General features: G+C 40.6%; 1 protein-coding gene across 3 annotated transcripts in view; it reads left to right on the plus strand.

The window, feature by feature from the left end:
- Window positions 1-12929: 12929 nt before the first annotated feature.
- LOC148010959 (3-hydroxyacyl-[acyl-carrier-protein] dehydratase FERN, mitochondrial-like) overlaps window positions 12930-22475 on the plus strand; it is a 68663-nt gene continuing 59117 nt past the window's right edge. For all 3 annotated transcript variants that reach the window (XM_087671258.1, XM_087671259.1, XM_087671260.1), the window contains exon 1: window positions 12930-13214. In XM_087671258.1, coding sequence (XP_087527384.1) covers window positions 13085-13214 — 130 coding nt within the window. In that variant the 5' untranslated portion in view covers window positions 12930-13084. The remainder of the gene's footprint in view (window positions 13215-22475) is intronic.

The following is a 22475-nucleotide window of genomic DNA, read 5'->3' on the forward strand; positions in this document are numbered from 1 at the left end:
GATTAACGTCTACAAGAGGCCAAGTTGGCCTATGAGACCAAAAGGTTACATACAAAATGTATGGGAAGTTTTCCAAGTCCCAGTAAAGCTACTATTTGGTGTTATGGTGAACTAGGTGAGTAGGTACAAAATGATATATAGACTCGATACAATCTAGATGCACTTCAAGTGCAGTGTGGCTGCTCATGGAGCGTGGTCATCTTAAGATGTCCCGCATGGGCCTGTCTAGCATGGAGAGGCTGAAGCGGAGGGGTATGGCTCCTCAGTGGCACTGTAGTATCCATTGTATCTGTAGGTGATGTCTCCTGTGGGGGCGTGGGCCTGCTAGGTGCAGGCGGTGAGCTTTGCCTCTCTTTGTAGCTCTATCCAAGGTGAATCCTTGGGGCAGGGCCACTGGTCGATTGGCTGTAGTCCTCATTGTATGGAGAGAGAGAGAGAGAGAGAGAGAGAGAGAGAGAGAGAGAGAGAGAGAGAGAGAACCAAAATATAATGCTAGGGGAGGAAGTGAGGGAAGGCAGCTTCACTTTCTTTACAAAGCCACTTTGCATCAGCTTGATGAGATATCACGAAGTTGCTATAGAACAACCTATCATTCTTGGTGTGCTAGTTACATCAATGATGATTAATATTCAAGGAGTATAGATTGAGACATTCAATATTGAAATATCATTAGTTAAGTCCAATATCACCATGATTGGACTACCATTAGCCAAATTCAATATGAGACCATGATTGGGATGTTGTGACAATAATAAGATTAAGTGGGAAGGAGGAAGAGGCCAAGGGCAAGAGGAAGCCCTAGAGAACACATTTGATCATCATGAACAATGATTAATGGAGCCTTATTTGCCCAAAGAGGTATAACACGATAACAGTTGCAGAAACTAAGAAAGAAAGCCTTCAATCATGTTGTGATTGAGGGAAAATTAAGGTCTATGACATGGAAATGAGGAATTGAAAAACATGTAAGCATCAATAGAATAGATGAGGTTGATTTAACACTTGTGAGATATTGCTAGCATATCTATCTCAAGGCCAGATTAGGCTAAAGGCGAATACATTGAAATATGTGTAAACATGTAAATATATGGAAGTAATGTAGTAGCACAAGTGATAGAGGGCAATGTATAGCAAAGACACAAGGCACTTCTATCAAACTAGCATAGTGAAAGTGTGGTATATCCTAACTCGCAAGTCAAATGATCAAAATTACCATAGGAAGAGTGATAAACCTAGTTTCTCTCAAGACGAGAACATCTCGATTCCTCTAAGGGAAAGCAGATATAACACCTTAATTTTTAAAAAAATTAAACATTAAAAAAAGGAGGCTATTGCCTACAAAAATGCACCATTGACATCATCATCTTCACGCTCGTCATCAACGTCATCAAGCATTGGTTCATCTTTGTCATCTTCCTTATCATCACGTTCGTGAAGGATACACCATTATCCACAACCACAAAGCTAGCATATGGATCGATTAGATAGATAAAGTCTTGCACGTAGCCCATAAAAGGGCACTAAGTAATCAAGGAGGGAGAGGAGGGCTAAATGTTGTAAAGTCCTTAAGTGCATACACCTTAAGGAGACTAGTCATTACTCACAATTCTTCTTATGCATTTACAATAGCAGAGAGGTAAAGATAAAGATAGATAGATAGATAAATAAATAAATAATAAATATATATATAGAGAGAGAGACTTAAAAGAGGAGAATAGAGAAAGAGATAGTGCGAGAGAGAGATTATAAGAAGTGAGGGAGAGATAGTGAGAGGGAAGGATATAGAGAGAGAGATAGAGGGGCAAAGAAGGATCATAAGAAGAGAAGACCTCGAAAGGCCACCAAACTCCAAGGATCAACTTACTTGCGCCAACCCATCCTTGCAAATGACATTTCTTGGATCTCCACCATCATTACATTCCTAATTATCCTCTTCTCCTAGCCAAGATACTCCCTTTCTTTAACATACTCTAAGTAGCCCATTGTATAGTGCCAAGCTTTACTTCAAAGACATATGGGAGGGTCTGAGAAGGGATAGAGCAAAGAATGTGTTAGAGGAAGCTCACTTGCTACAATGTCCTCAAAGTGGCAAAGCATTGGAGTAGGACAAGAGGTTGCACATGTGAATGAAGTCCCTTCCGCACCAACTTCTACTCAAAAGCCATTGGATAGATTTAAAGTAATTTTGATTAAGTAGATTGATTGATTAGTTGGCTATTGCTACTACTTGCAACAATGAAGGTTAAAGAGTAGTTTCTATCCTTCCTTGACTATCCTTCAAATATTGCACATTTAGGAATTACAACTTACAATGTCCGCAAAATATGGAAACAATTTGTCTATTAGGAGCTAAATGACTATCCCTTAAAGGACATAACTACTAGGAGTAGAGGTAGATGCCTTGCTCATGCATGTTAATATGTTGTATGTTAAAGTGTTGCATCATTTAGAGGAAAGCTTTTGGCCTTTGAAAAGTATGAAGAGGGTTTAAGAAGTATCACATCATAAACACTAGGGGGACTCTCATTTATCACTTTACATGATTGCACTCTAAGGAGAAATGAGTATCACATCATAAACAGTAGGGGGAGTGTCATTTATCACTTTACATGATTGCACTCTAAGGAGAAATAAGTTGTAGATTGTTTCTTCTCTTAAACTATTTCATTTCGATAAAATGTTTTAAGATATGTTTCTTACTTGAAAAAGAGATGATTATCTGGTTGAGAATAGGTTGATTGCCTTGTTTATTGATTTTGGGAAAAGAGATATTGTGCCCACATGGGTAGATTCTTGGATATACCCTAGGCCTCCCCCAAGGCTAGTGGCAGAGCCCTTCACTAAAGGGGCTGGAATTGTCCACACCGAGTCCTAAGACCAACCTCAGGAAGCATGAGGTCTCTCCGTAGGGAGGACATTTGACTAGGAGGCGACAATGGTGCCAAGGGGGCTTTGGTCATAAATCCATTGGGCATCAAGGAATGGCCTAACCCTTGTGGGCTTGGGATGGTCTTCTTGGAAGGCTCCAATGCAAGATAAGGGTGACTTGGTGGATTGTGCCCATGCATGGATATCCAGGTACTTTATATATGTGTCCTTGTGCAAGGGATAAAATGTTGATTGTTTGTTATATCTATTTCTAATTAATGTGAATTAACATTGTTTAAAGGGATTAATTGATGAAGTTGATTTTTACATGTCTAACTAAGCTATGCAATATTAAATAGAAAACTAAAGAAACCCTTTGAGGGAAGTGGATGGTTAGATTCATGATAGGTCTTTCTAATGGCATGATAGGTCTTTCTAATGGCATGGTTAGATTCATGATAGGTCTTTCCAACACAACACAAAAGTTAGATCAAGCAATTCAAGGAAGGGCCAAATGTTGACTATTTGAGCGTGTTGTCATTAGAATCCAACCAATGCTGTTTTGGGGGGCCATAGTTGAGACTTTACCCTATGGATAGAGAGGTCACATCACTCCCCTCATTTCTCACTGTCTTTGAACCAAGTGTAACAATGGTTTGCTTCAACTTGAGGAATTATAGCAATGCAATCATCTCAAAAGCTAATACTAGATGATTGATAAGAGACTTTAGCATTTAAATTAGGTCCTTGTTTTTAGGTGAATCTCCTTGTTGGGTTGAGGCAGAGTTTTCCTTGTGAGGTAGACTCAAGAAGTTCAAGGCTATAAATGTTCGATTATTCTAGACGAGTTCTAGATGGCCATAATCTTAATTAGTCATTGATTGGCTACTAGAATACATGCTATCAATGTTTGTCTGGGTAGGCAAGTTATAAGCAATTAGTAGAATAATGCAAGAATGGATTGAGAAGGGGTTGGATGAGTTGTCAAAGTATGGTCAATAGAGAAATCCCCTTTGTTGAAAGCTAAAATGACCTTGGTGCTAGGAATAACAGGTGAATGTTCTAATCAATATAGTTGATATTGCATGGAACTTGATACTTAAAAGAGTCAGCCAAGAGAAGTTTCTTTCCCATGCCTTCTCTATTTGGAAGAACATAAAAAAGGGGAGACTCTCAATCTCAAGAGCAAGAGCTTACATCTTGCTCACTAAGTGAAGCTTCACAAATTGGAGTGCTTATTTTTATCCTACATAAACATCTAATCCCACTAATTGTTTGATGTGGAGAATCTAGGAGTAAGGAGTTTTGCAATCCTAAGTTGTATCTCAAGACTTTTCTCCTCTAGTTTCACGCGTTGGATCTTTGTTTGCCCCAAAGCATTTGCTAATGTCCCAACTACACACTCCATGGATACTCCTTGTCTATTTAGTGCCAATGTAGTCTTGTGCTTTTGGCCCCGTATCACATGACCTACGATTGGATTAATAGTTGGGCGTGGAAGTCCCTTGTCATTACTATTATCTGCAATTGATGCATCTAGGTCCTCCTCTCCTCCCTTTGCTTTTGAAGGAGGTATATTCCACCCCGGGGGTATGATGCTAGGAGTCATATTCCACGGTGGATTCTATGCCAGGTGGATTCCGTGAGGATTTACGGTGGATTCCGTAAACTTTTATTACCGGGACTCATACAAAAAGTGGATTCTTTGTGCGAGAAGCCAATGGGGACGCCTATCCTTTTCGGGCGTTTTGTTAATTTTATGTGTACGTGGGTGATTCCGCAAAATACATATTTAAATTAATAAATGTTTATGAGTTTAGAGTGCGCACTCATGATAAATTAAGGTTAGGATTGATTTCTAACCAATTTATTTATGTAGCTGAAGACTGCTAGGTATTCACTTTTGTCGGTTTAATTGTATTATTTTCCTAACGATTGTGAATGCTTCAGTTGATGTGTAGAGATAGCAGCGGTGGTAGTGGAAAGCATTGGAGGATAGTGTGTATTCAAATTTACCGTCAATATTTTGATGGGCGCGTGTCTTAGGCATATCGCCTATATTTTGCCGCACTTATTTATCAAGGCGCTTGATATTTATTTATTATTTTTGTATGCACATGGACGCACGATTTAGATATTTGTATTTGGACATTGTATTTGGATACGCTTGACTTCTTGGGGGCCCATTAGCTTTAATTCTATTTGGCACAAAAGCAAACTCAAAAGCTAAAGGATGCTATTTTGTAATTTGGGCTATTATTTGAGCTTGAAGATTATTAATATATGAAATATATGCTTTGTGGAGCGCTCACACAAGGCATGGGGGGAGATTGTACCCAATTGGTCTCTTATTCATGTCGTGCAAGCTTTCTATATTGATTTGTGTGCAAAAAGTAGAGTTCTTTTGTTCTTGGGGACCTTCTGACTCTCACTACGCGCGCTTATGGCATCTGAACTGTGCACCAGTGGTATCAGAGCAAAGCTGAGATCGAGAGCTTCCAATCGCTTACCATCTTGCACTAAGGCGGAGCTCCTAGAACGATCGAGCTCTACAGTTAGTTTTGTCGCGAACGGTCAATATCGGTGCGTTCCTGGCGGTCAAGAACCCCCTTCTGCACTCTCTGATCGCGAAGGACCAGCTTGTGGAGGCGGAGGACCACTTGGACATCTTCTTCTTGAAGTCGTCTATCAACAGATAAGAAAACTCATCTTCCATAGCTAAAAAGCTTAAAAGATTTATGTCAAAGGTTACTAAGCTTAATAGTAAGCTTTTAAAAAAAGCTTACTTAAACAAATTTGATTACTTAAACGAATTTGATAATCGACGGCAACGACATGTCCTGGATGGCGTCGAATCCGTTGCCAACATACTCAATTACCCGAAAATCACGTAGGCTTCATAAAGCCTTAAACTACTAAGTCTACCAAGTCCTCCAAGTTTTCTTATTTCTGCAAGTCACCTAAGTCCACAAAGGTCAGTCAAGTCATCTCCAACCACTCCCATAAAGGTTATTCATACACGCAGAAGCACAGAATCACGGTATTGCTCTCTGGTAGACTCTGTTCACACTTGCAGACTTGCTGAACCACTTTCAGCAAACGCAGAAGGTCATACGCAGTTCATACGCAGTTTTTACGAAGACAACAAATACCACAATCACAAAAGAGAAAGACTACAAAAGCCAAACAAAAATTTATAAGCCTTGTATACCTGCCTTTGAGCTACGCTCATTCCGCTAATCAGATTTCGAGAGTGTGAGGTCTTTTGGGTTTTACAGGATGATTGAACAACATATGGACGATTTTATGGCTAAAGGTGATTTACCCAAACCAACGATGGAGCAAAAGTTGGATTTGATTATGATGTAGCTCAATGAAGAACGAAGAGCCCGACAAGCTTTGCAAGTTCAATTGGCCAATTTGCAACGATCTCCCACTGACAAAGATGGACCGCAACCCGAAGATCTTATACGACGTACCATCGATGCGACACTTGAAGCTCAATCCATCCGCAAAGAAACAAAGATAAGTAAAAGAAACTTCAAATTTTGTACTTTCAATGGATCTCGAGATGGAAAGACTGTACTTGCATTTATCAGTCAATTTGATGATTACTTTCATGAAGAAACATATGCTGAGAAAGACAAAATTAAATGTGTCACTAATCATTTAGTCGATCGAGCATCTCTATGGTGGACTATGGTCCGCAAGAGCATTGATTGTCCCACTACCTAGGAGAGTTTCCAAAAGAAGTTTTTGCAGAATTTCCTTCCTCCTTAATTCCATGAAAAAGCCATAAAGCAATGGGATCTTCTATAGCAAAGAGATCGCGAACCTATTTCCCAATACACTGAACGTTTTTGGAATGCCCTACTGCAACTACACATGCTCGAAGATGTACTTGAAGTGACTCACAAATGCAAGTTTATGTCTGCCTACTTGGACATTACTATGCTGAAGTCAATATGTTCAAGCCAACAACCCTTGAAGATGCAATTTCCTTGGCTCATGACACTGAAGACAAGATTCGCGGAAGAGACATGCAACCACAACAAATTCAAACTAATGGTAACTATGGTTCCAAACAATTCAATTCAAATTTTCGAAGATTCAATCAAAGTCATTTTCTTCCATCTTCATTCCGTAAGTCTTGGACACGACCACCTGCTTTGCCATCAAACACCAATCAAAACCCTAAGCCATCCTCACAACCAAATCCCAATATTCCTAGACTTTCTGCCATTACCAACAATGTATCTAAAGCCAAACCCATAGTTTGTTACAAATGCCATCAACCTGGACATCTAGCAGCCAATTGCCAAACCAAAAAGCCACCTATCCATATCAATTATATTGGAGCAATGGAAGATGAAGAACGTGAGGAAATGCCTGACTTTACGGAAGATGATGATGATATTAGTACTACTTCGGATACTTTGCCAGGTACGCCAACTCCACATTCTTTGTTAACAATGAAATGTTTTGTGCATGGTAAAGAAAAGACTATTTTACATGATGATGGTAGCACACACGATTTTATTTCTGCAAAGTTAGTGAAAGAATTGAATTTACAAACAGTTTCTACACATTATCGCATTAAAGCTGCATTCCTAGGCACAATATATAATGGAACACAAGAAGTGCATAATTTAGAAATTAAAATTGGTGAATATACTGAACGAAGAAATTTCCTAGTTATACCTTTGCAGTCTAGTGACTTTATCTTAGGTATGCCTTCGCGTCATCAGTATAATCATGACATAGATTATTCTATGCATTCAATTAAAATTTATTTTCAAGGAAAACAAATCACATTGCATGGTATGCACGCTTTTAATAAATTTCCACTGCTTACTCATACTCATGCTAAACGTGCATGATGTAAAAGTAGCAAATCTTATTTAATTTGGGTGAATGAACGTCAAGCTAAAGAAAAACAAATACATCCTAGGCATACACAATTTCTTGCTCAATTTCAAGATTGTTTTGCTGATGATTTACCACCTGGACTACCACCTTCACAACTTGAAGATCACAAAATAGATTTAATTCCTGGTACACAACCACCATGTAAAGCACCATATAGACATAACCAAATTGAACAGAAAGAAATTCAAAATCAAATAGAAGAATTGCTTAATAGAGGATTAATTAGACCTAGTAGTTCTCCATTTGGTGCACCTGTTTTATTGGTAAAGAAGAAGAAGAATACTTATCGCATGTGCATTGATTATCGTGCCCTAAATAAGATTATTGTTCAGAATAGATATCCAATTCTTAGGGTAGATGATCTTATGGATAAACTACAAGGATCTGCCATATTTAGTAAGATAGATCTTAAATCTGGTTATCATCAAGTAAGATTGGATAAATCTGATATATTCAAAACTACATTTAGAATACAATTTGGACACTATGAAATTCTAGTGATGCCTTTCGGTCTAACTAATGCACCAGCTACATTTAGTCGCATGATGAATCGCATATTTTTGAAATATCAGCATTGTGTTAAAGTATTCTTTGATGATATATTGGTATTCAGTAAAAATGAGAATGAGCATTATGAACATCTGTCTTTAGTTTTCAAGTTGTTAAAAGATAATCAATTGTATGCTAATCCAGAAAAGAGTGAATTCTTTCAAACGAAAATTGAATATCTAGGACATATTGTTTCATTAGAAGGTATTAAGGTTGACCCTAAAAAGATAGAAGCAATTTTAAATTAGCTCATACCCAAAAATGTGCATGAGTTACGTTCTTTTCTAGGTCTTGCTAGTTTTTATAGAAAGTTTGTGCGAAATTTTTCATTATTTGCATTACCCTTGACTAAACTTTTAAAGAAAGGTATTGTTTATAACTGGTCTAACAATCAACAAAAATCCTTTGATTTATTGAAACATGCATTAACCCATGCTCCTGTATTACAACTACCTGACTTCAATAGACCATTCTTTTTAGTTGTTACTGATGCTGGTGGATCTGGAATAGGAGCCGTCCTTATGCAAGATAATCATCCCATAGCCTACTCTAGCTGTAAACTGAAACCCTCTAAACTTAAACACTTTACCTACAATAAGGAATTGCTAGCTGTAGTATAAGCCTTACGTCAATGGAAACATTACTTAATGGGATCTGAATTTATGATCAAAACTGACCAACAAAGTATTAGACATCTCCTTAGTCAACCCCAAATATCTGACCGACATATTAAATGGGCAACTTTCATTCAAAGTTTTCATCCCCTTATCCAATATCAACTAGGAAAAGAGAATGTTGTAGCCAATGCTTTAAGTAGAAGACCGATAATTCATAATATTTATGTGATATCATTTGATTTCCTTATCCCTATGAAAGATACTTATCATCAGGATCTTACTTTTCAAGCTGATTGGAATAAATTAGTTGCAAATAATTGGATTCCTATTGATTCACTGTCTTATAATAATGGATTTATGTTTTATGAAAAAAGATTATGTGTGACAGTTCCATTTAGATCATTTATTTTGCATGAGATTCATTGTCCTCTATATCAAGGTCATAGAGGTATTATATCTACTTTGCGTACATTGACTGAAGATTTCTATTGGCCACATATGGACATTGATGTATCTAACTTTGTTTCTGAATGTTTAGTTTGTCAACGAGTTAAAAGACACTATGGTAAACAATATGGTTTATTGATGCCATTATCTATTCCATCACAACCATGGGAACAAATTTCAATGCATTTTATCACTGGTTTACCTAACACTAAAGCTAACCATGATATGATTTGGACTGTTGTAGACAGGTTTAGCAAACAAGCATATTTCATTCCATGCAAGAAAACTTTAACTGCATCTCAAGCTGCTCAATTGTTTTTGAAAACTGTGTTTATTAATCATGGCTTACCAAAAGTTATTATTTGTGATCGTGATTCTAGATTTTGTAATAATTTTTAGATTACTTTGTTTGCTAACTTAGGAACAATGATTTATTTTTCATCTACATTTCATCCAGAAACAAATGGTCAAACACAAGCCACTAACAGTACTATTTTAGATATTTTGCGTGCTTACACTATTTCAAAACCACACACATGGGATACATATCCACATTTACTTCAGTTTGCATATAATAATACACCACACACAGCTACAAAGAAAGCACAATTTGAAGTTATTTATGGATATAGATTGTCTACACCTGTTGCATCATTATCGAACAAAATTCAAACTGCTGATGATATTGCTAACATGCATGCCACTATTTTTTATGAAGTTAAAGATATGATTGCCAAAGCCCAGCAATCATATACAAAACAAGCAAATAAGAAAAGACAGGCTATGAATTTCAAAGTTGATAATTATGTTTGGTTACGTATAGAAAAACGTAGATTACAAAGTGTAGATAAACACCCAGTTGTGAAATTAGCACCTAGATTCTATGGACCATTCAAGATCATACACAAAATCAATGACAATGCATTTAAACTAGAACTACCACAACATTGGAAAATTAACAACACCTTTCATATTAGTTTATTACGACCCTTTAGAGGCCAATTACCTGTACACCCTGTCTATGAAAATCCACCTTTGCTAGATAAAGAGACTGAAATCGTTGAGCCTGAAACTATTATAGATACTGACTTTATGACCACTAGAACTGGCACGTAGATACTCTAGATATTTGGTCAAGTTTAAAAATCATCCTACTAAAGAGGCCCAATGGATGCACGCTAGAGACTTAAAAGCTTTCCCCACTCTCTTAGCTCCACATTAAGCTAATAGCAATTGAGGACAATTGCTTTCCCACCTCGGGGGTATGATGTCAGGAGACATATTCCACGGTGGGTTCTGTGAGGTTTTACGGTGGATTCTGTAAACTTTTATTACTAGGGCTCATACACAAAGTGGATTCTTTGTGCGAGAAGTCGATGGGGATGCCTATCATTTTCGGGCGTTTTGTTAATTTTATGTGTACGTGGATGATTCCACAAAATACATATTTAAATTAATAAACGTTTATGAGTTTAGAGTACGCACTCGTGATAAATTAAGGTTAGGATTGATTTCTAACCAATTTATTTATGTAGCTGAAGACTGTTAGGTATTCACTTTTGTCGGTTTAATTGTATTATTTTACCAATGATTGTGAATGCTTCAGTTGACCTGTAGAGATAGTAGCGGTGGTAGTGGAAAGCATTGGAGGATAGCGTGTATTCAAATTTATTGTCAATATTTTGATGGGCGCGTGTCTTAGGCATGGCACCTATATTTTGTCGCACTTATTTATCAAGGCGCTTGATATTTATTTATTATTTTTGTATGTGTATGGGCGCACGATTTAGATATTTGTATTTGGACATTGTATTTGGATACGCCTGACTTCTTGGTCACCCATTAGCTTTAATTCTATTTGGCACAAAAGCAAACTCAAAAGCTAAAGCGTGCTATTTTGTAATTTGGGCTATTATTTGAGCTTGAAGATGATTAATATATGAAATACATTCTTTGTGGAGCGCTCACACAAGGCATGGGGGGAGATTGTACCCAAATGGTCTCTTGTTCATGTCGTGCAAGCTTTCTACATTGATTTGTGTGTAAAAAGTAGAGTTCTTTTGTTCTTAGGGACCTTCTGACGCTTACTACACACGCTTACGGCATCCGAACTGTGCACCAGTTGTCATTAGAATCCAACCAATGCTGTTTTGGGGGGCCATAGTTGAGACTTTACCCTATGGATAGAGGGGTCACATCACTCCCCCCATTTCTTACTATCTTTGAACCAAGTGTAACAATGGTTTGCTTCAACTTGAGGAATTATAGCAGTGCAATCATCTCAAAAGCTAATACTAGATGATTGATAAGAGACTTTAGCATTTAAATTAGGTCCTTGTTTTTAGGTCAATCTCCTTGTGGGGTTGAGGCATAGTTTCCCTTGTGAGGTAGACTTAAGAAGTTCAAGGCTATGAATTTTCGATTATTCTAGACGAGTTCTAGATGGCCATAATCTTAATTAGTCATTGATTGGCTACTAGAATACATGCTATCAATGTTTGTCTGGGTAGGCAAGTTATAAGCAATTAGTAGAATAATGCAAGAATGGATTGAGAAGGGGTCGGATGAGTTGTCAAAGTATGGTCAATAGAGAAATCCCCTTTGTTGAAAGCTAAAATGACCTTGGTGCTAGGAAATAATAGGTGAATGTGCTAATCAATATAGTTGATATTGCATGGACCTTGATACTTAAAGAGCCAGCCAAGAGAAGTTTCTTTTCGATGCCTTCTCTATTTGGAAGAACATAAAAAAGGGGAGACTCTCAGTCTCAAGAGCAAGAGCTTACATCTTGCTCACTAAATGAAGCTTCACAAATTGGAGTGCTTATTTTTATCCTACATAAACATCTAATCCTACTAATTGTTTGATGTGGAGAATCTAGGAGTAAGGAGTTTTGCAATCCTAAGTTGTATCTCAAGACTTTTCTCCTCTAGTTTCACGTGTTGGATCTTTGTTTGCCCCAAAGCATTTGCCAATGTCCCAACTACACACTCCACGGATACTCCTTGTCTATTTAGTGCCAATGTGGTCTTGTGCTTTTGGCCCCGTATCACATGACCTACGATTGGATTAATAGTTGGGCATGGAAGTCCCTTGTCATTACTATTATCTGCAATTGATGCATCTAGGTCCTCCTCTCCTCCCTTTGCTTTTGAAGGAGGCACACCACGATGTCCATCTCCTTATGCATTCTCTGCATCTTCATCCAAGGAAACCACATCTATAAGGCACATATTCTTCTCCTATGAAGCCCTTATTTAGATCAAACCTATAGTGTGCCTCCCGACAAGTTATCAATTGCATATGAAAATTCAAAGAATTGGGATAAGTGTGTGTGTGGATGTTGCATTGAATCTCGGTTCTTAAGAACACTTTGCTAAACTCGAGCTAGCTCTATGATAAAGTGAACCCGTCTTCTCCCAGGCACTCCGAGTCCGCCATTTCATAGGACATAGGGTGCTAAGGTAGGGATAAAATGAATGAAAAGCGAATAAAAATTCCTTTTGTTGGTCCTTGGCGTGTCATGTAGGTAATGCCTACGATGGTGTCACAACATGATCTCTCTCATTCTCTCTCTTCACGCACCCCTCCCTCTCCCCGCAACGCCTGCGTTCTGCCATGCCGGCAGAACCTTGTGGGGGTAGGCATGTCTGCGTCCGCTAGGCTTGCGAGACATGCCACGTGTCAGAAACTTGTTGAGGACGCACTCGCTGCTGCCGGCCACGTTGCCAGAAGCTTTGTGGGGGGCGGCATGTCTGCGTCCACTAGGCTTGCGAGGAGATATCCCTCGGCAGTTACAATCACGTATGTCCCCCTTTCCCTGCCAGATTCTGAGTACCTGCTTCTCATTGATATATGACTGAATGTCTAAGGGCTTTTGTATTTTGAATTCTGCTTTGTCTCTCTTAAAGAGTTAGGAGCTAAACACTACCGTTGGAGGTTGGTTCTTGGTAATTACTCGCTGGAAAAGAAAACAAAGACATCCAGCCGATTCAGCCTGTAAGCTTGCCTTTCCTAAACAGCGCAAATCCACTTGGGCACATCGAGGTCCCGTTCATCCCCAGAGAGATGGCAGGAGGACTATTAGAGTAAGGACCCAAGTCAATAGGCAAAGTTATGGCGTACTGGAGACAGTGGTACCTGCACTCTAACATGAGGGCTTGGAAAATGAGGAATCATAGGGCCGTGTAGACCCACTCCCTCCCTCAAGCTAAACTTAATACTCTGCAGAGTGGTAATGAATAACTCTGCAATGGATAAACTTCCGACAAGAGAAAGGCTTGGGAAGATGCCGGCGGTGTCTCCCATACGTGTGTTTTGCAAGAGACAAGAGGACAATGTATCACACTCACCATCGACGTGTAGACAGGTCCAGGAGTGGGTCAAAAGAGCAGGTCTTGGTGACAGAATACATACTAAATTAGTCTTGGTTCAAGAGGGGGAAACTTGATGAAGAAACAATCAAGGCTTGGAATGTGATAAGAGCAGTTGTTATTGCCTGGACTTGGAAGCAGCAGAATGACCACTTTTTTGGTAGAACAAAGATGGTGCTTATGCCCTAGGGCTCATCGCCAAAACGTAGAGATGAGATACTCACAGTTCTGAAAGGGTTAAAGTTAAAATACAATATCCTTGGCATATTTCTTAGGAAGCTAAGGAAGTGATAGGCATTGCTTGGAAAGCACCTTTTGAGGTGATGTACATATTATTCTATTCATAATATTGTCAATGCATTATTTAAAAGACTTAGGAGCTGAACGCCATTAGGTTAAAATGGGTTTTTCCAAAAAAAGAAGAAGAAGCAAAACTAGATTTGATAGGCTACAAATACTGTTGAGAACATGCGGGTTCCAAAATGCACGATCATTCAATGTTAGTCCTATAGATTAAGTGTTGCATGCATTCATTTTTCTTAGACTGTACATTTGTGTTTTGAAGGTGAGTATAGAGGGAGAGAGGAACACAATACAATACACTCTAGGGTGTCCATCAAATGAGAGTGGACTATGTGGTCAAAGGATGGTTGGTGGTTCACTAACCCAAAAAAGAACCCTAAGTCCATAGCTCTCTGATGTCCCTATGGCTCTAGTAGGCTTACAAGTAGATTGGGGGGTGTTAGAATCATGTGAGATTCTTTGCATCTCAACTAGGAGCCAAAGATAATGAATAGGAACGAGAAACATTGATGCTGCTGAGCCCTGCAGACTAGCTACAATGGATGCTCTAGAGACCTAGCCAGCCCATGAGAGGAAAGATGCCCCCGCCAGTGTGCCCCCTTTGCGTAACAAGGTGTACATGAAGGCCCTACCGGGGCAATGTAGTCAATGCAATGAGTCACCATGTACCGTTCTAGGTAGCCCATCAATGCAGCTTCATCTTAGCATAAGACCGTAACATCCAGCAAGGATAATGCTGTTGAAGATTTCCATATGAGCACTATGATGGTGATGCTATGAAGATAAGAGGGCTAAGAAAGTTCAAAAAGCATATGAACTCCTCAATAACAAATATTGCTATGATAAATGGGATGGAAATGGAAGTGTATCTACAAGAACCTTTGTACAGGTGAGGTATGAGATACAAATAGTTTACATGGAGTGATAGTACCAATGCCAACTGAAGAAGAAGCTGAAACAAGTGTGAAGGCTTGAAGGATGGCAGAGCATAGGGGTTAGGAACACTTGGGGAGGCAGTTTGGAGTGTATGAGGCTGAACATTGAGTCAAGGGCCTTGCAAACAACAAGGTAGAGTGTGTTGTCGCTTGTTATGTATCCCAGATGTGAGTAGGAGACTGGCATTATGTTGAAATTGCATAGCAAATCTGCATTTGGATGCATGATTGCAGTGGAGCAGTGGGAGAGGCCAACAATGCAGCAGTTTGGGGCCGAAACTACGATGTGGCAGGCAAACTGTGGTTTGTGGATGAGAGAAAACAATGCAGATGATGTCGCTTGTTATGTATCCCAGATGTGAGTAGGAGACTGGCATTATGTTGAAATTGCATAGCAAATCTGCATTTGGATGCATGATTGCAGTGGAGCAGTGGGAGAGGCCAACAATGCAGCAGTTTGGGGCTGAAACTATGATGTGGCAGGCAAACTGTGGTTTGTGGATGAGAGAAAACAATGCAGATGATGTGTCAAGTGCAACAAAGGATGCAGATTGGATGACATGATAGGCTAGAGAAGCTGAATTTTGGGCAGCAACAATAGCATAGAGGTTTCAGAGTGCATCTGATGATGTGGCAGCAGGATGGATGGCTGCAGAAGTCATAGAGATACTGCTAGAACCTGCATTTTGCAGCAGGACAGTGATGTATAGTAGCTGAAGATGATGTTTGTCAGTTGGGAGCTTGCCTAGGCAGTAGGGTAGGTTGCCAGGCCAGTAAAGCAGTTGGTGGGAGGTATGAGGCTAGTTTGGAGGTTAGGCATTGATGATAATGATGTTTAGGCATAATGATAGTTGGAATGTAGAATAAAAGAATACTTCGATCTTTCCTTCTTGGTCTGTTTCAAGACCTGAATAAATTGGCCAATAATCTTGTAATTTAACAGAGGGCATGAAGAGTGCAAACAATAAACTAACAAATTGATGCTGAGAATGAATGAATGAATGGAATCCTATTTGGGGCTGTTCTAGAGCCGAATGAATTGGCCAATAATTTTGTAATTTAAAAAGGTCACGAAGAGCACGAACAACACGGCTAGCAAACTAATGCTCAGAATGAATAAATGAAAATGGAAGGGTGAGTACAGGTCCTTACACAAGCAAGTTATTTCTATAATGATGGATATGGAATATGGATGGGTAGGATCTGTGCTACCTGCAAGAGAAGTTGAACCAAGGATGAATGGGCTCAAAGTAGAGGCCAGGGCACAGGGGTCAAGGAAACTCCAAGAGGTTGCATGGTCTGTATGGGGGTTGAAAGAAGGCTCATAGATTCCACAAATAGCAGACAGCCAGCACTCGATGTCAGACAATGTCAAGAAAAACTCCATCTTGGCTGACGAAGGCAGTCTGAGCAGCACAAGCTGCATTTCAGGATGCAGAGGCTATGTTTTGTTGCACTATGGCAACATGGCGGTAGAGAGACTTGATTGATTATGGGCAGCAACACAGCTGATGTCAGCCAAAAGGCTGTGCTTTCACCAGCAACAGCAGCATGGGTAACCTAGGGTAGCAGTGTTCACATGTAGGGCCAACATTGGGGGCAGTTGGAACCTACATTAGTTGGCGGGGAGTTCAGGTACAATTAGCTCATCGGCAGGTTGGCCATATTCAGATGGCTGACCTGATCTATTTTATTAGCTATTTATAGCCCGTTGGTCACATAGTCATGTAGATTGTTTCAGAGAGAATGTGAACTACTTTTCTCCACATACACACACCAAAAAAAAAGAAAAAAAGAAAAAAAAGAACAAACATGAGAAACCCTACCTCAATGCTTATCCATGTTGGATAGACCCGTAAAAGATATTATGGGTTACTTGTTCCTCATTCCCGGTTCCATGAAGACACTAGGCAAAGGAGGCCCATGCAAAGATTACAATGGGATCAAGGAGAGTGGGTTTGAAGGGATCCCTTCCTTGATGGGCCATGTGATCTGGCCTTCTTTGTCTTCACCAGCAGAGTGAGGAGGAGGATTGAGATGAATAGGATTAGAGCACAATGAGCAATCACTTCTCATTCGCGGAGACATGGCATCTTAGATTATTTTTTCCTCTTCCTATGGTTATTGGCTCATAGGAGCTCAACAATTAGTACGTGGCTTGAGAGGGGGAACCATCAGTTCTTCCAAAGACTTCAGCTTCTATGGATGATGTAAAGAAGCAAGGGTGAAGGATATCTAACTATGTTAGACTTACTCCTGAGAAGATGATTGAATTTACAGAGGAAGATGTTAGCAGTTTTGTTAGCTCATGAGTGAGTCTGATGGGCTAGGCATGTGGGCTATGTACCATCTAGCATTTTTTATTAGTCATTTCTATGATTATTTTGGCATTTATTGCTGGCCAACCTGGTCACACTTAATAGCACTATTTTGTGCTGTATATTTGGGCGGCTCCTCCACAGCTTATTCATTCACCACTTGCAGATTCTAGTGCAAGGTGCTGTTGGAGAGAAAGAGCTGGTGCCAGTGCCCATGCAACTAGTGACTTGTTGCTGTATGTGATTGTCTCGTGTTTGGTATATGGATTCCATTTCCCGAGCACATCTCTAAGTTTTCCTTTGCAATGTTTTTGTGGTTTCTCTTTTCTCTCTCTTATATCTTGTGCTCAACAGTTTATTTCAACATCCTTCTATGCTTCCATTGTTGCTTCCACTTTTGACATGGTATTAGACTGTGAACATAGGCATTACACCCAAAAACCTTGAAATAAGAAACATCTGGCTTAGACCCAAAGTATGCCTCATTTGGAGTCCAACAACGAAAGTAGGGGAAATATGAGCCCGGACATTGGTTGAGTCGTGACTTGTATATCAGATGAGGTCTATGTGACCGGATGGTAAAAAGGTGACCGTGGTGGGTCTAATCTTTGGGTTAGACGGAGTGGTTAAGCTGGTAGCAACTCGAGGCGCATTGCATCGAGTTGCGGGGTAAGGGAGTTAAAAGGGGCCCCTATTTTGGGGTCTGGGGGCCACGGAAGCGGCCCCTGGCTGGGGGGTCCCAGAGGGGCCAGCGGCCCCCCTGGCAAGGATCCGAGGGCAGCGCCCCCGGCCCGATAGTAAAGGGAATATTCCCTGGCCGACTAGTGGAGGCTTATATGGTAGGTTGGTCAGGCCAACCTAACGGCCTTCGCAGGCTATAAAAGCTAAACCCCTTCACAGCCATCGATCATTCATCTTTCACCCAGTCAGAGTTGTTGTTCCAGCTAGCCTTAAGCTCTTCACCTATCTTCTGTCTAGATCGCCATCTAAGCTTCGCACAGTGGAAGCGCATGGGTGGACAGAGTCATCTTTGTATCAGTTGTTTGGAGCTAAAGAATTTACTGATTCTCCTCTTATCTGTTGTGTACTCCCTATCTCTATCTCAGATTTTGTTCGCTACACTGTGTAATTTTTACATGGTATCAGAGCCCAGGGGGCTCTAGAGATCGGAGAGTGTGCAAGAGGCAAAGGGCTTCAACAGCAAAGAGAAACTATATCGACTTCCGGAAGCGGTTTTGGCGCATCAGGAAGCAGTGCAGGAGGTGATGCTGCTGTATCGGCTATTCAAACACTGAGGATTGGTCCACCAACCTTCAGCGAAGGCAAGTTAGATGGTATAAACTACACCTTGTGGAAGTTCAAAATTACAACTATCCTTGATTCTTATGAGCTTCTGGAGACTGTGTTGGGGATTGACGCAGAACCACAGCCTACCCCCGACCCATCAAATTCTAGTGTGATGGTTCCTCCGAATGCAGATATTCTACGAGCTTGGAAACGAAGGAATGCAGATGCATTGTGTGCCTTAGTTACAAGCTGTTCTGACAGTGTTTTGACTTTGATTCAGCATACGACCAAAGCGTCAGAGGCTTGGAATGTACTAAGGAGTCAATATGAAACACGAAACTAAACAAGGATTCAAAACTTGGAGAATCAACTAGCAGCGGAGAAGTTTGCTGAAGGAGAGACAGTTGAAGCATTCATCACTTGGATTAAGAATCTGCGCGACCAGATGACTGGTGCTGGGATACAAAAGACTAGTGAAGAGCTAGCTCGGAGGTATCTTCGGATTTGTCCACAAAAGTTTGATGGACTAGTAACTGCCCTTAATACTCAAGTAAGACCTCAAGCTTTGACTTTTGAGGAGTTTTGTGTATTATTGATGGAGGAGGAGTTGAGGCTGAAAGCTCGAGAAGGAAGCAACAATGGAGATGCTGCATTCTCTGCCAATGCAAAAGGCAAAGGTAGTTCCTCCACCAAAAATGATGGTGACAAAAAGAAGGGCTGCAAGAAGAAGTTTCAAGGAGAGTGCTTCTACTGCAAGAAGAAATGACATGCAATTGCAGATTGTCGTGTCAAGAAGGCAGATGAAAAGAATGGTACCTTTAAAAGTAAAGGGAAAGAGACAGCCAATATGGCTGAAGCAGAGTTGGAATTATTCATGGCGACCATTGAGGAAGTGTGCTCCTCGACGCAAGAAGAATCTACCACTGACTCATGGGTGTTGGATAGTGGGGCCTCCCGTTACATGACCAACAAGAAAGGTCTATACAGTTCCATGCAGCCTCTACAAGAATCCATCACTGTGATGGTTGGAAATGATGCTAAATGCCCTGCTGCGGGCATAGGTACTATTTCTTTTGTTGCTGCAAATGGTGAAGTCAAAAAGCTTTCAACTGTGTTGTATGTTCCCGAAATCAGGAGAAATCTCTTATCAGCCTGCCATAACTGATCTTGGTCATGAAGTGAGATTCAAGAAGACAGGTGCAAAAATTCTTGATAGTGCTGGTACAATTGTTAGCAAAGGAGAAAGAAGGAACAACCTGTATGAGCTAAGTGCTCTTACAGCCACTGCTGGAGTGGACACAAGTAAGCTTTGGCATGAAAGGTTTAGACACATCGGATTTGCAGTGTTGAAGGAGATGCAAAAGCAAGGTATGGTTGCTCACCTACCTACAATAACTGAATTGAAGGAACCATGTGAAGCTTGTATGATGGGCAAGCAACAGAGAAAGGCATTTCCACAAGAAAGCAAGAATAGAGCACAGGCTCCTCTAGAGTTGGTGCATGCTGACTTGTGTGGTAAGATGCCTACACAAGCCTTGGGGGGATCTTTTTATTTTATGTTGATTGCTGACGACTACAGTAGGAAGATGTGGGTGTGCTTCCTTCGTGATAAGGCTCAAGCTTTTGGTAAGTTTAAAGAATGGCTAAAACTTGTTGAGAATGAAACAGGGAAAAGTGTGAAGAAATTTAGAACAGATGGTGGTGGTGAGTTCAACTCAAAGAAGTTTGAAGGCTTTTGCAAGAGCAAAGGGATTAAACGTCAATTGACGACGCCTCACACACCTCAGCAGAACGGTGTTGTGGAACGCAGGAATCGCACCATTGTGGAGATGGCAAGATGCATGCTAAAGGGCAAGGGATTGCCTAACCATTTTTGGGCTGAAGCTGTTAATACTACAGTCTACATTTTAAATTGGAGCTACACAAAGGCTCTCAAGGGAAAAACGCCTCATGAGGCTTACACCGGTAAGAAACCATCTGTCTCACATTTCAGAATTTTTGGATGTGAATGTTATGCACATGTTCTAGAGGAGAAGAGAAACAAGTTAAAACCAAAAAGCAGAAAATGTATCTTCTTGGGTTATAGTGATGAATAGAAGGCTTGCAAATTATATGACCAAGAGGCAAAGATCATCGCGAGCCGTGATGTGGTGTTCAAGGAGGAGCCGCATACAGTGGAGGAGGAGAAGGCAAGTTCTTCCACTTTATCATCAAGCGAAGAAGTAGTCCACTATGAACCTGTCCTGAGAGCTATCCCTATCCTTAAGGAGGAGGAAGCATCATCTTCAGATGATGAGGAAAAAGTTCACCAACCTGACATCACCCCACCGGAAAAGCCATTGCCGCGCTGGGTGAAGCAGCTCTATGACCACAATAATCCTATGCTTGCATCTGTTGAGGAGAAGGCAGACGGACCAAGGAGGTCTCGGAGAATAGAGGAGCAAAGGAGGGCTTCTGCTCACAGAGTCAATATGGCCTTGATGGTTGAGATTATGAGAGAAGTAAAGGAGTCAACTGACTTAGAAGAAGCACTTGCAGATCCATCATGGAAGGCTGCTATGCAAGCGGAGTATGACATCATAATGAAGAGTGACACTTGGGAGCTAGTGGATCGATCAGCAAAGCGGAAGGTTATTGGCACCAAGTGGATCTGGAAGGTAAAGTACAAGACTGATGGTACCTTAGAAAAGTACAAAGCTAGTTTGGTTGCCCAAGGATTTTCACAAGTTGAACGGTTTGATTTTCAAGAGTCATTTGCTCCAACTGCCAGAATGACCACTATTCGCACGGTACTTGTAGTGGCTGCCCACAAGAAGTGGCCAGTGTACCAAATGGATGTTAAGTCAACATTCTTAAATGGTAACCTCAAGGAGGAGGTGCACGTGGCTCAGCCACCAGGGTTTGAGGCCCCCCATTCTGAGAACAAAGTGTGTAAGCTGAAGAAGGCATTATATGGGCTGAAACAAGCCCCCAGAGCATGGTACTAACGGATAGATAAGTTCTTTTTAAACCTAAACTTCAAAAGATGTGCCTCAGATGCTAACTTGTATGTTTATAGGGATGGTAAAAAGTGTGTAGTGATTGTCCTATATGTGGACGACCTTCTTATTACAGGTGACTATGAAGATATGATCAACCAAACTCGAAAGGCTTTGAGTTCTGAGTTTGAAATGACAGACTTGGGCTTGCGTGCACTATCGTTCGGGGATTGAAGTCTGGCAAGAGCCAGGAAAGATCTTCATCTCTCAGAAGAAGTATGCACGGGAGATCTTGAAGGCATTTGGCATGACCGAGTGCAAGGAGATAGCTACACCTATGGAGGTGAATGCAAAGTTAGCCGTCGAGGATACATCAGCACTAGCAGACATTGGGAGGTATAGGAGGTTGGTCGGCAGTCTGATCTACTTGTGTAACACCAGACCAGATATTAGTTTTGCTATTGGTGTTTTGAGCAGGTTCTTAAACAAACCTAATGAGAGTCATTGGAAGGCTGGGATGCGGGTGCTTAGATACTTGAAGGAAACTCTTGACTATGGTATCACATACAGTTTCGGAACTTCTCTTGTGGGGAACTGTGACTCAGATTGGGCAGGAGATAGTGATTCCAGGAAGTCGGTTTCTGGTTATCGTTTCTCTTTGGGTTCAGGAATTTTCTCTTGGATTAGTAAGAAGCAGCCAACAGTGGCATTGTCTTCTACCGAAGCAGAGTACAAGGCAGCTTGTTTTGCTACATGTGAAGCAATATGGTTGAGAAGGATTCTATGGCATATGGGAGTGCAGGATGAAGAACCAACTGTGCTGAGATGTGACAATCAGAGTTGCATTGCCATTGCCAAAAATCCAGTGTTT

The sequence above is a fragment of the Lygodium microphyllum genome, chromosome 29 (assembly GCF_053477565.2).
Source record: "Lygodium microphyllum isolate KBCC chromosome 29, Lygodium_microphyllum_v1.1.10, whole genome shotgun sequence".
Lineage (NCBI taxonomy): Eukaryota > Viridiplantae > Streptophyta > Polypodiopsida > Schizaeales > Lygodiaceae > Lygodium > Lygodium microphyllum.